This window comes from Cnephaeus nilssonii (genome assembly GCF_951640355.1).
Source record: "Cnephaeus nilssonii genome assembly, chromosome: 14".
Classification (NCBI taxonomy): domain Eukaryota; kingdom Metazoa; phylum Chordata; class Mammalia; order Chiroptera; family Vespertilionidae; genus Cnephaeus; species Cnephaeus nilssonii.
The window spans coordinates 17,777,784-17,792,694 of NC_137085.1; the positions used below are offsets into that span (position 1 = coordinate 17,777,784).

The window sequence follows — 14,911 nt, forward strand, 5'->3', positions numbered from 1 at the left end:
TTTGGCCTTGCCCTCCTTCTGGACACGTCGCCTTGGGCCAGGATGATGTCCTAACATTGGCGTGGCCACTGCGAAAGAAGCTCGGGCTCCTTTGCCAGGTCTCCCCGACCTTACTACCCACCTGGCACCTGTGGCTTCCCACCACCTTCTCCACCTTCACCCTCCTTGGCTCTGTGTGACCTGGCTCTTGCTCACCCCCAGGACCTCGGCGCGGACCGGGTCCCGCCCTCGGGCCTTCACAAGCCTGGGAACACCAGGAAGGAGCAACCGCTTCCGGGAAGTGCCGGAGCCTGAGGGGCGGGCCTGTTCGTGGCCTGGCTGGCCAATGGGAACGCTGAGATCAGGGTCAGAGGTCACAGGTCCCGTGGGCGGGCATTTTCTCCAGCGAAGATCGGTGGGAAGCTGTTTTACCTCAGGTAGAGAAGGTCAGAGAGGCTGGAGAGAGGAGGGAGGGGGGGTGTTCTTGATGGAGGAGAAGGGAAGTTCGGGGTGGGCTGGAGTATGGCAGCTCTGGAATCCCTGGAAAACAGAATTAGGTGGCTGTGGGGACAAGACCTCAGAGCCAGCGTCCACCTCACCTCCTTCGGCTGGAATAGATCGAGGATGGGAAGGGCACAGAAAGGCCAATAGGACTTCATTCAAGACACTACCTAGAAGTTGTGTAGTTTAAACCATATGAGGAAATGTTGAATATTGACATTTTGAATTGCTCTTCCGCGATTTTACTTAGTTAAAGTGTCATTTTTATGTGACGGAGTGAGGGAGGGGAGAAATCTGACGCTGTAGGCCAGTGGGAGGAGATGGGAAGCCAGCCCGGAGATTCACACTCACCTGTGTGAGGTCTGACATAACCTTGGAAATTGCATGCATTGTATATATGTACACCTTAAATATATATACAGTTTTTATTTTTTAAATATATTTTTATTGATTTCTATGATGAGAGAGAATCATTGGTTGGCTGCCTCCTGCACGCCCCCTACTGGGATTGAGTCTGCAAACCCGGCATGCGCCCTGGCCAGAATCAAACCGTGGCCTCCTGGTTCATACATAGGTCGATGCTCAACCACTGAGCCACGCCAGGCGGGCATATCTACAGTTTTTAATTTGCCAATTATACCTCAGGAAAACTGGGGAGGAAAAATCTTGGGAAAGCGTACTTTTCCACCTGGTGCATAAGCACCTGACCTAATTATTTGTGTTTATTTCCATTTTGGCCCAATAAATGCAGGTCAGTAGGTAGCACAGGAGAAATAAAATATTTAAAAACAGGTAAGGAAAAATATTTCAGGAACTGCTGCTGTTCAGAAGTTGGCTATTTTTAAATACATTTTCTCTAACCATGATTTGCTTATTTCCACCCCCCCCCCTTGTCTTTGATTTTAGAAATAAACCTATTTATCTTCCTATTCATCCACCACTATAAGATGGATTCCAATATCTGGAATGCAATAACATTAAATTGCAGATTAAAGAAATTCTATGAATGTATATAACATAGTGTCTTATTTAAGTACTATATATTTAGATGAGTTTAAATGATTAAGTTCAATACAACAGTAATTATTGTTTAAGGTAGTCAATGAGCATGATGAATCTAAAATAGAAATACTGGAAAATTTAAGAAGTTCAAGGAAGGAAAATTTAAGGTAAATATTGACAAACTGAATGCATAGACTAGGTAGAGTTCGTTTTTAACTTATGTTTAATATAGTTTTATTGATTTCAGAGAGGAAGGGGGAGAGAGAGAGATAGAAGCATCTATAATAATAAAAGCGTAATATGCTAATTAGACCGGACAGCTGAACAACCTTCCGATTTCCTTCCAGACGACCTTCCGGACAAAACCGGGGCTGCAAAGACCGAGGCAAGCCACCACGGCTGTGAGGGCCAAGCCCCTAGCACGAATTTCGTGCATTGGGCCGCTAGTCAATGATAAAAGAGAATCATTGATTAGCCACCTCCTGCATGCCCCACACTGGGGACCAAGCCCACAACCCGGGCATGTGCCCTGACCAGGAATCAAACTGTGATCTCCTGGTTCATAGGTTGATGCTCAACCACTGAGCCACACTGGCTGGGCATGTTTATTGGTTTTTAGAGACAGAGGAAGGATGAGGGAGAAAGAGAAACATCCATATAAGAGCGAAACATCGATTGGCTACCTGCTGCAGGCCCCCTACAGGGGATTGAGACCACAACCTGGGCATGTGTCCTGCCTGGGAACTGAACTGGTAACCCTTTGGTGCATGGGAAAACACCCAACCAATTGAGCCACACCAGCCAAGGCGGGCTTTTTATTTTCTAAGACAGCAGAATTTCCCAAATCCTACTCCACTGCTTCAGCACAGTTTTGCCCTTGGTTATTCAATTTCAAAGTCACTTAAGAAATACGGTTATCCTGAGAAAACTACTCTATCAATTTTGTAAACTCTAGCCTCTTTTGCAACAAAATGATCACACTAAATATATTTCAATCTCCCAACTAGAAGTTGTGTGAATTCAACAATGTGAAAATTTTTATATCAACATATTTATATATTAGCTATTAATCTTTAATAAGTATTATCTTCATAATTAATTTTTTATCATTCAGAGCCTTTTTTTAATGAATGACCAAAGTTTTGTGATTAAGAATGATTTGTATGTTTCTGCTATTTTACCAGCATTTAATTTAATTTTTATTTTTCCAGATGTTGAAATTTGTACTGCTTTGAAAGGAAGAAGAAATGTTTTCAATATTCAAATATCGTGCAATAGACTATTTATACGAGGTAGGATGTTACTGGATCACCACCTTTTTACTAAGAATTGTGATATAAAAAGTGCTATCTGCATTCACTATATGATTATGATAATTTTGCAACTGTCCTTGGATTCATCCTCGGTGTGGTTGCTTTGAGATTTATTTAAAATTACTTATTACCTTAAAAATGGCAGTTTGGGAAAAATAATTGACAATATAACATACAATTAAAACTCTTAGGGGGAAAAAAGGAAATGGCAAGTTTGGGCTGCTTTTATGAATAATCTTGAGTAATCTTTATTGAAAGGAGTGGTAGGGAAAGGCAATCTCAGTTATTTTTATGATAAAATAACAGTAACAGCATGTATTGACCACTTACTATGGGCCAGGTACATTGTTTGTTTGATGGGTTATATCATTTGATCATTTGCTCTTGTGATGGATTATGTCATTTGATCATCATAACTACTTGAGGTAGATACTATTATTATAAAGGTTTTACAATTTTAAAGGTTAGGAAACTAATGTCTAGAGCAGTTGAATAGTTTGTACAAAGCTGAGAGTCAACCAAGGCACATTGTTAAGAACTAACTGGAGTACTTATCATACAACAGTTCACTGTTCTTATCATCTTAATTGACAAGTTAAATTTTTGTTTTTTTATAACCTTGACCCCATCTACCAGGAAAAAAAAATTACTCCAATATAACCAAAATTGTGTTACATTTTACAGAAAATAAAGGCATCTTCAGGTTTTCTTTTTCCTTCATAAGTGAGGGAGGCAAGTGTGTCATTATGACATATATATGGTAAGGAATCAGAGGTCATTGTTATACAAATATATTTATGAATATACTAGAGACCCAGTGCACGGATTTGTGCACCGGTGGGGCCCCTCAGCCTGGCCTGTGGGGATCATGCCAAAACTTGCTCTCCGACATCCTCCAAGGGGTCCTGGATTGTGAGAGGGTGCAGGCCAGGCCAAGGGACCCCACTGGTGCACAATCAGGGCTGGCGACGAACCGCGCGAGGGCCCTAGGACCTGTCCAGCTCGTCTCACCCAGTCCCAATTGGCCGGACCCCAGCAGCAAGCTAACCTACAAGTCGGAGCATCTGCTCCCTGGTAGTTAGTGTGCATCACAGCAACTGGTCGAATGGATAGTTGGACACTTAGCATATTAGGCTTTTATTATATTGGATTGGCCACTTGTAAAATTAGTCTATAGTCAAACATCTTCAAACTTTAATCTTGCCCATAGTATCTTAATTTCTTGTTCAAATACAGTACAAATATGACACTAATAAATGGCAACTCTTATAAAAAATGCAGGATTTTGTAGAATTCATGAAAACATTGTTGAAGAACTACTCAAATAGCAGGTAAACCTATTATCAAATGAGGATCTTGCAAAATTAGATCAGTTAACAAACAAGAAGAAGAGAATGGTTTGAATATCAGAGTCAGAGATACCTTGGGAAAATTTGACTAAATCCTCAAATACTTTATAAAAATATCTTTTTTATGATCAAAGGTGAAGTAATGACTAATATGCATATCATCACATAATACAGTTTGTGGGGAAGTTATGACAAAACTATTATAATTATAAACTAATTATAAACAAAATTTTGTTAGGTATAAAATTTAATTTTTATAAGGTTTTTTTTTAGATAAAGTACCAATCAAGCTGTTTTTCCTTCTTACTGTGAACCTTTGATTCTCAAATAAATTACTTTAACTGATCTTTTCTTTGTACCATTTATTCTTGGATAATGAGGACCTGTTATTTAATATGTTTTAACACCTTCAGCAAACATAAAACTCTTGGGGAATTATGCAAGAAACAATCATTTGTTCAACTTCCTAAAATAATGAACTCTGTGGGAAATTGAGAGTCATTGAGGGAAGACTTTGTAGAGGAGCTATTGCTTAAGACAAGCCTTTAAAGACGAATAGGATGTTGATAGCTAGAGAAGTCTAGAAGGGCATTTTTCAGAGGCAAACAATAACCATGGTGTGCCTGGTAAGGAAGTGACTGCTAAATGTTAAGGGAGGTAATAAGGAGACAAGTCTATTTAAAGAGAACAGTTAGTATTAGAGATAAAACTGGAAAGTAAAGGCAGAATGGAATTATAGAGAACTTCGATTTACAAGTTTGCTTAGCTGATTTAACATTCTTTTAAAGAACTAGCTTTATTTATTAGAGTTTTTAAAATTAGAAAAACATTTGATGATTCTCACAAGTGAAATAGTGCAAAGACATAGAAGAAAAATATTAAGACAGGTATGTTTTACTAAGTGGAAAAAACCACATTGCTAAATGGTATATAAATGATGTGATCCCATTTTTTGTCAAACACACCACACACACACACACATTTTGGCCTAACCTGGAAAAAAAAAAAAAAAGACTGTAGGAAACTACACCAAACTATTACTGATATTACCAGGAACCTTAATTTTCTCAGTATATGGTTCTGTGTTATTTTATATTTTATAATGAGCATATATTACCTTTAAATAAAAATATAAAATAACACACCTGGCTGGTGTGGCTCAGTTGGTTGAGCATCGCCCCATGCACCAGGAGTTCACTGGTTCGATTCCAGGTCAGGGCACATGCCTGGTTTGCAGGCTCAATCCCCAGTAGGGAACGTGCAGAAGGCAGCCAATCTATGTTTATCTCTCATTGATGTTTCTATCTCTCTGTCCCTCTCTCTTCCTCTCTGAAATAAATAAAAACATATCTATATATCTATATATAGATATAGATATATAGATATATATCTATATCTATCTATATATATATTTAAAAGCAGTGGTTATCTGGGGATTTTATTTAAAAAAACATGTTTAAAAGAATAGAGAATTTTAATTTTCTGAATATTGATAGATAAATATGTAAAATATGTTTAATATATTAAAATATTTTATAATCTTGCTTTCTTACATAGAATGTAGTTAGGAAGAAGTTTTGCAGAGATGCTTTATTGCTTCGAATCCCTTCATGTTTATATCAAGATGGAAATTATTATGCAGAAGTTATTGATCATAAATTTAGGAGGCCATGGACAAGAGGTATTTTTTATTTTTATTTCTTAATAATCTATTTTTAAAATTATTTTAGAGTTTAGCACAGTAAATTAAGAAAATATAGTGCTTTTCTCATTAAATAAAACACATTGAACTTATTTATTTGGGTGGCAAACTAAGGAATTGAAAAGCTTATTCTAGAAATGAATAAAAGATAAGACAATAGTTAACGTGATATGAAATTTTAGGAGTAGGAAGTGCTATTTCTGAATATGATTAGGGAAGGACTTCTATGAAGAGGTGGACATTTGAGTTGAGATCAGAATGATGAAAAGGCAGCAACCATAAAAAGATGGAGAGAAGCCTTTCATGCAAATGTAAAGTTCCTGACTCAGGGATAAACTTGATGTGCGTAAGGACCAGAAAATTAGGCCATTGTGACTGGCTCATGAAAAGGGGGAGATCTGAGAAGTAGGCAGTTTCTAAAAGATATAAGGTTTTGAAGCCCATAACATGGAGTTTGTTTATAATACGGCTAATGTGGTAAGTCATTGAACAGTTTTAGGACAGGGAGTGACATAACCTGATTTAAGCTTTAGAAAAATTATTCTAGTTGTCTAGAGGATGGAAGGGATAGTGATTGGGAGGCAAGAGTTGAAGACAGGAGAGTCAATCTGGAAGTTATTGTAGTGGTTCAGAATCTAGACTACCAGGTGAATCTTACCTTATAATAGACAAATATGCAAATTGACTGCACCAAGCCACGCCCACCAACCAAGCCACACCCCCCAGGAAACCGTTGCAGGGACGTTGGGGTGTGGCGGAGCCCAAGGCCGGGAAAGCCTCGGGCGGAGGCTTTCCCGGCCTTGGGCACCAGCGGGGAGCCTGCATGGATCGCAGGAAACCACTGGGGATCCTGCGATCCTTAGCAGGGATGTTGGGTTTGGCCGAGCGCAAGGCCACCGCCCGGGGCCAAGGCCACCGCCCGGGGCCAAGCCCCGACCCTGAAAGAAGGCAGAAGGCGGTGGCCACAGCCAAGGCCTGGGTCCCCGGTGCTGGCAGAAAACTGGTGCAGTGCAGGCAGCCAGGTGAATGAAGGTCTATTGCACGAATCTTCGTGCAAACGGGCTACTAGTCTATATATAAAAGATGATGGTGGCTTGGACTAGGCTTATAATAATGGATATGTGAGAAGTGGTTGAAATTGGGTTTACTTTAGAAGTCTAACCAACAGTGAGAGGGTTAAAAAAGTAGAAGATTAAAAAATTTCTTTAAGTTTCAGACCTGAGCAACTGGGTGGATGGCAGTGCTATTTCCTAAGATAGGAAAAGGCTCATAGGAAAGCCACTTTGTATCTCATAGGCTGCAATCAATAGCTCTGCTTTTGCCAGATTAAAATGCCTATTAGGCATCTAAATGGAGACATAAAGAAGGCAATTGATTATATTAATCTTGAGCACAGCTAGAGCTTCAGATTGGAGTCATTGATATGAAAATTGCACATAAACTCATGGAACTAGATGACATCACTGAAAGCATGAGTATAGATGGAACAGAGAGCCTAGGACAGAGCCTTGGAACATTCCAACAGTTAAAAGGCTGATAAAGAAGGAGGAATCACCTAAGAAGACAAGTGAGAAAGAAAACCCAAATGTGTGTGGTGGTGTAGAACTCTAAAGAAGGTGTTTCAAGAAAGGAGAAGTAGTCAAAAACATTGGTCCCTGTTAAAAGGTCAAGTAAGATGATGATAGTGAGTTGACCATTAGCTTGACTAAATTTAGGGCATTGCTGACCTCAGTAAGAGAGATTTCACTAGAATACTGGGTAAGAAAGCCTAATTAGAGTATGTTGAGAAGAGAATGAGAAGTGGATGTGAGATGGTAAAGACAATTCTTTCGAGGAATTTTGCTATGAAACAAAGTAGAAAAGGGAGAATTGAGGTAAAGAGCATGTTTTTGTTTTTTTGGTTGTTGTTTTTTTATGTGTGATTTAAAAAATATGTGTGTGATAAGAAAAGAGACTATAAAATACTTGCCAGTGGAAATTATCTTGGTAAAAATAAAAGATTGATGTAGGAAAGAAAAAGGATAACTTAATAAAAGGGGGTAGTATCAAGAGCACAATTGGAGGAGTTGGTATGGAGAGGTAGGGTAGTTCTTTCATTGTGATAGATAGGAAGGCAGGGTTTGTACGTACTAAGCCACTGAGATGGTAGAGCTGGTGGTGAAAGATGAGGTGATTCTTGATTTATATCAATTTTCTATGTTAAAGCAAGGCCATAGACTGAGAGTTGATAAGGGAATGAGTATTGAAAATTTGAGGGCAGAAGTGTTAAATAGTTAGTTGTCTTCAAAAATGAAAAAGCCAGATTTATTTGGAAGTTATATTATTATCATCTATCAACATTGGATGCCCTTTTGAAATTTATGGTCATAATTTGAAATGAGTTCATTTGGCATGGCTGGGAGACCTTTCCCCCAATAATTTTCAGCTGCTCTAGAGTACTTACACAAAGTGGAGAGTTAGGGAAAACCTTGTAAATTAGTATAAGAGAAAAAGAGGCAACTGAAGAGTCTTTCAAGGAAGTGGTAATAGGGCTTCCATGGAACCTAAACTGAGAAAGTGAGGATATGAGAGAGGATGAATAATATAAAAATGATGGGTCAGTGGATTGAAGGTCTTAATCGGGTTGCAATAGCTTTTATCAAACTGTTTCTCTAAAAGTGCAAAAGGAAAAAATGAGTTTATAATTTCTTCCTACTTATTTTCCTTTTCATCTTTTAAAAAATAATAACACCCAAAATTTATTAGGCTCTTATAATATTTCAAGTACTGTTCTAAAGCAAATTACATTTAATGTCTCATCACATTTAATTTTTATAAAAACACTATGAAAAAGCTATTACTATTTCTAATTTGTAGTTAAGGAAACTGAGGTATAAAGAGGCTAAGAAATTTACCCAAGATCATATAGTTAATAAGTAGCAGTACAAGTATTAAAAACCAGGCAGGGTGATTCTAGAACTCGTACTCTGCATAAAAGATTTCCACTAGCCCTAACCGGTTTGGCTCAGTGGATAGAGCGTTGGCCTGCGGACTAGAGGGTCCCAGGTTCGATTCCAGTCAAGGGCATGTACCTTGTTTGCGGGCACATCCCCAGTGGGGGGTGTGCAGGAGGCAGCTGATCGATGTTTCTCTCTCATCGATGTTTCTGACTCTCTGTCCCTCACCCTTCCTCTCTGTAGAATCAATAAAATATATTAAAAAAAAATTTTCCACTAAACTTTCATATTTTTTCAGTGAGGCACAGACTCAGATGTTGAGTGATTTTTTCAAGATAACAAAACTAGTAAGAAGTAACATTGGAAGTAAAATACAGGTCGTTTGACTCTTCCTTTACTCAGTTGCTTTATTTGATATTAGTATATAACACAGCTCCTGTCCTTAAGGAACCAAGGGTCTAATTTGGAAGACAAGTATAGATACATACAATTTTAATATGTGACTGGATATGATTAAGTACCAGAGGGAGTACTGCTAACAATATTACTGCCCTTCATGGTGAATACATTAGAGTGAGTTGGAATGGTTAATAAAGGCTTTATGAGGAGTAATATGAGCTGTTGAACAACATGATCTGGGACGATAGTGCTGTATAAGCAAAAGAGATGCTGTAAAAATAGGATGGTATCTTCTGGTGATAGTGTTCTGACTGTAATTGAGGGATTTGGGTAAGGGTGGGGTGGGGGTCATAGTAATGAGAATAATTGTTTGAATATTTGGAATCTGGTATAACTTTGGGGGAAACTACATGATGAACAAATAAAGGTAACAGCATAATTGGCTTCCTTGTATTAAGTGTAAAAGAAAATTCTGAAAGCTAACGTTTACTATTCTCCTTTCTAGTCTCAGCTGTTTCAGTTTGGGGAATGACGGATAGCTCAATCTTGGACCAATGGAAAGCAAGCCTCATTGGGGAGGAATTCCTTGAGAAGTATGTGTCCTTAACCTGAAATTTTCCTTTTACATCTAGAAGTTAAACAGTAAATCCTCAAGACAACCAAAGAGAGAAGATCCTTTCCTTTATATCCTCACATATCTTCTTCCTTTTTTATTTTTATTTTTATGTTTTGTTGTTAATCCTCACCGAGGATATTTTTCCATTGATCTTTGAGAAGGGAAAGCAGAGAGAAACATCGATGTGAGAGAAACACATCGATTGGTTGCCTTGCTCGTGCCCTGACCAGGGCCTGGGCGGGGGAGGAGCCTACAACTAAGCCCTTGACCAGAATCAACCCCAGGACCGATGCTCTATCCACTGAGCCAAACAAGATCAGGCAGATCTTCTTTTATCAGAAGAAAAAGCCTTAATCTGACCAAAAAGGAGAGGTTAATAGAAGTGACTTATATTCTCTTTTTATCCTTCCCTCATTTATCATATATTAACTATTCTCTATGCATTTATGTTACAAAGACAGACAGAAATAAATATTATTATGCTTTTATTCAATGAGTATACTTTGTGTAGAAAGTGTATATAGAAAATTCTTTATATTAAAATCAGTCTTTTCCCCTGTAGTATAAATGCAGATGTAAGGCTGTTTTCTAACATACCTTGTCAAAATGTTATTTATTATTAGTTCAGTCACTTATCAAATATTTACTGGATACCATCCTGTGTGCTGAATACAAGATACAAAAAATGAATAAGCCAGCTCTATTCACAAAGAACATATGAAATAGAGATATGAACAAGAAAATATGAAATAGAGATTTATAAATACATAATTACAATACAGTGTGGGAAGTACAATGGCAGATATAGGAACACAGAAGATAATATGAGGAAGAACATCTAACCTATTCAACATTATTAATGTAGATTCAAATTAGAGATTTCAGTGCAAATGTAAATAATTTACCCTCTTGCTTCATGCAGAGTGCTGATCAGACCCAGGAAGGATTTAGTTATTATTCATATTTTCAAGTTTTAGTAATTAAAGTTTTCCTTAGTTGCACTTGAAAGGAAGAACCAATTTAAATGTGTCTAGACTGTAAATACAGAGAAGCCCAGTATACCATTTCCATAATCTAAGAATTTAAAGTCAGGTTAGGAAGATAATATATAAACATAGGAAAAATTAAGAAGATAATTAAATTATAATCAAAGATGATCATCATTAGATTACAAGGCATAAAGACCAATGCAGAGTATCTATTACATGACTGAACTCCTGAGCAGTGAGGAAGTAGACAGGTATAGTGCAAAGAGTTCTGCATTATGAATTAAAAGATGTGGATTTCAAGTCTTGATTTGGAAAGTCAAATACTAATTGACAAAGCATTTGATCTGACTGTCACTTTCTTTGTCAGTGTAATGATGATGGATCAATGCTTCTCAAACTTTAATGTACATATGAATCACCTGAGGCTCTTATTAAAAATGGCAATTCTGATTCAGTCATCTGTGTTGGGGCCTGAGATTCTACACTTCTAAGGTGTGCTGATGCTGTTGGTCTAAGAACCTACATTGAGTAACAAGGCTGTGCATTTATAAGCAAGAGAGATCAGCTTCACAAAGAAGTAGGAATTGAGCTTGAGCTCGACATTGAAGGAGAAAACTACTTGGAAGCATTTCAGGCAAAGGAAACAGCATGTCTGCAGGCGCAGAGGCAGGAATGTGATATAAGTACTTAGCAAAGGCAATGGTCAGGCTACCTTGGCTCAAACCAAAGATTTGTATGTGAGAGAAATGGGAGGCCCTACAGGAATGGACACCCCATCATACCTGACAATCCATTCATTTGGCAGTACCAGTATGTAGTCCATGGCAAAGCAGGTTGAACCTCTGGCACCACCTAGAATAAGATTTACATTTCTCAACCTCCCTGTAGCCAAACCTAGCCATTTGACCCGAGTTCTTCCCATTGGGATAGATATGCAATTTCTGGGGAATGTCCTTAAAAGGAAGTGGCATGTTTTTCTCCTTCAGTTTTCTCCTTCCTGATGCTGGAATACAGATGTAATGACTGGTTCCAGCAACCACCTTGGACCATACTGACAAGAACTAAATCTAGGCATGGCAGAGTCTAACAGAAGGGGCCTTAGGCCCTGACAAATTGTAGAATTGCCTTGCTAGCCATGAACTTCAAATCTCCAGACGTTTTGTGTGTGTGTAAGCCACTATTAAGTTCAATTTTTGTCGCATAGAATAAAATTTAATTTTAAAAAATATATATATTTTATTGATTTTTTACAGAGGAAGGGAGAGGGATAGAGAGCTAGAAACATAGATGAGAGAGAAACATCAATTAGCTGCCTCCTGCACACCTCCTACTGGGTATGTGCCCACAACCAAGGTACATGCCCTTGACTGGAATTGAACCTGGGACCCTTCAGTCCGCAGGCCGACGCTTCCCACTGAGCCAAATCGGTTTCGGCTAAAATTTAATTTTTAATAGACTATTTTTTATAGTAGGTTTTGGTTCACAGCAAAATTGAGCAGTAGGTACAGAGAAAATGATTCAGCTTAGTTTCCTAATGGAACTTAAGAATAAAATCCTGATCATTAGCACTACCTAGATTTCCTAAATCTTGCTTTTCCTCTCTGTCTCACCTCTCTTTGTTTCTTGTTTCTATTTTTGTTACTTCTTAATATTGATTCTAAGGCCTCAAATTATTTTACTTTTACTAATTTGTGTCTTAATATATATGGGCAATTTTTGCCAGGCGTATCTTGAGAAAACAATTAGATAAGTACACAAAGATATTCCTTGCATTATAATAGCAAACAATTAAAAAAATTTAAATTTTCAACAATAGGGAACTGGTTGAATAAATTATGATTTACCAATATAATTGGATCCTGTCCATCCATTCAAAAATGAAGTGAATGTACATTGATTGACATATAAATGTACTCATGCTTTACTGTTTAGCAGAAGAACAGGTTACAGAATACATGAATCCACTTTGCTTTAGAAATATTCAACATAGCCCATGGACACAGACAATAGGGTGGTGAAGACCTGGGGACGTGGGTAGGGGCTGGGCGGAGAAGGGTAAAGAGGGGGGAATGGGAGACATCTGTAATACTGTCAATAATATTAGTAAATATCCTATAGAATAAAAGCCTAATATGCAAATCGACCAAACGGCAGAACCACCAGTTGCTATGATGTTCACTGACCACCAGGGGGCAGACACTCAATGCAGGAGCTGCCCCCAGCCCTCAGGCCCCCAACTGGCAGTGGCGGTGTGGGGTGGGGCCAGCGAGCGGGCAGCACCAGGTCAGCCAAGGCAGGTGCCAGCAGGGGCCCCTAATCGCCCCGCCAGTCAACCCACAGATCAGCCCTCATCATCAGCCAGGAATAGGGACCCTACCCGTGCATGAATTTTGTGCACTAGGCCTCTAGTATATATAATGAAAATATTAAAACTACAAAAATACATAATTTTTAAATTTATTTCTTGAGTGGTGGGGCTATGGGTAATTTTTCTCTGTATCTGTTGAAATTTTTCCTATAGTGAATATATGCTATTTGTTAACAAAGATGTTTGAAAATAGGACATACATAAAATCAATAATTTTACAATGTCATAGAAAAACAATTACAGGAATGGTGACTCAGATTAACTGTGAATTTGAAGAAATTGTTCCAAGTTCAAACCCAAATTCCCAAATTGAAGTCGATGAAGACATCTTACACATTCAGAAGGACTATACTGAAGTCTTTACACCTGTTAGCTATTCAGAAAAATGTCCAGCATTTCAAGCACAGAACCAAGGTAAAATATTTATTTCCATTGTTTTAAAATATTTCTTACTAATATTCAGATTTAGCCCAGTGAATTTTGTTTTATTAGATTAAGATTTTTATTTTATTGAAAATATCCACCTGCAAAATTATAATTCTAAGCTTTGCCACATTAGGGAAATATTTTCCCTTTTATATTAATTCCCTATTGTAAGTTAGGTTTTTGAAGTTTAAGTGTGTTGGGCCTCAAAATAGCCTCAGAGATTTGATCATAGTGTGCTCACAGCATATCGCTGTAATAATATTAACATATGGGTATGGATCTGATGACACAGAAATCTAGTATAATATTAAATTAGTAGATTATTAAGTGGTGCTTTTATTTTCTAAAATATCCTAAAGATTTTCAATGTCATCACATATGTGAAACCATAATTCAAAGTACAGATGGAATAATTTCAATATTATGTCAGGAAATTTGCCCAGTTTTTACAAATTTACCAAAAGCAATAATTAAAAGTATATTTTATCCAAAATACATCCCAAATCTTTCATAGTATTAAAGGGTGCTGAATTCTTCCAACCTCATAATAACTTGCTAAGAGCTACCTTCCTTGTATGTAAGCCTATTCCATTTTTAAATGAAAAAGCTTAAGGCTCTATTATATAACTAAAGACCCAATGCACGAAATTCGTGCAAGAGTAGGCCTTCCTTCCCCCGGCTGCTGGCACCGGCTTCCCTCGCAGCCCCAGCTTCATCCATAACTGGTCTAATTAGGATATTACACTTTTATTATTATAGATTATTATAGATTGGTATCATTTAAGATATGCTATAGTTTGAGTATGGAAAATAAATTGGTTGATTTGCTGCTGTTTTTATGTAGATACATAAATTGTATATAAATTTTTAGTGTTGGTAAATAGGTGTGAGATGCTGTATAGAGAGTTAAATCCCTCTCATAGTTTCAGAAGAAAGAGAGTGATTGCATTAAAGATTAAACTTCAACACATGGTATAGTAGGAAGAGCCTGAATTTAGAATCAGAAGCTTTGACCACAGTCTAAACCCACCCTTAAAAAGTGGTACAAGTTTGGGACAGTTGTTAAAAATGTCATGGTGGTTTTCAATTTTCTTCTATAATTTCTTTCTTTTAATGTATTCTTCTAATTTCTTATAAAAATTTTGTGGGGATCAAATAATATACTAGTATATGTACATGTAAAGAGATGGTTTGTAAAAAATAACAGGCTACCCAAACATAGCTATTATTATTAATGTGGCAAACTAGAAGCCATTATTGGCAAATTTTATAACAGCTACTGTCTGCTAGAATTAGAATCTTCTTTATGATTCACTGAATGAAAATATGAT

General features: G+C 37.5%; 1 protein-coding gene across 1 annotated transcript in view; it reads left to right on the plus strand.

Annotated features, from left to right (window-relative positions):
- The first annotated feature begins 394 nt into the window (after window positions 1–394).
- The window catches only part of SHOC1 (shortage in chiasmata 1), a 64,038-nt gene continuing 49,521 nt past the window's right edge, over window positions 395–14,911 (plus strand). Inside the window, exons 1-5 of the mRNA XM_079790734.1 lie at window positions 395–425; window positions 2,694–2,774; window positions 5,702–5,825; window positions 9,687–9,774; window positions 13,384–13,568. Of these exons, the coding sequence (XP_079646860.1) occupies window positions 2,730–2,774; window positions 5,702–5,825; window positions 9,687–9,774; window positions 13,384–13,568 (442 nt within the window). The 5' untranslated portion in view covers window positions 395–425; window positions 2,694–2,729. The remainder of the gene's footprint in view (window positions 426–2,693; window positions 2,775–5,701; window positions 5,826–9,686; window positions 9,775–13,383; window positions 13,569–14,911) is intronic.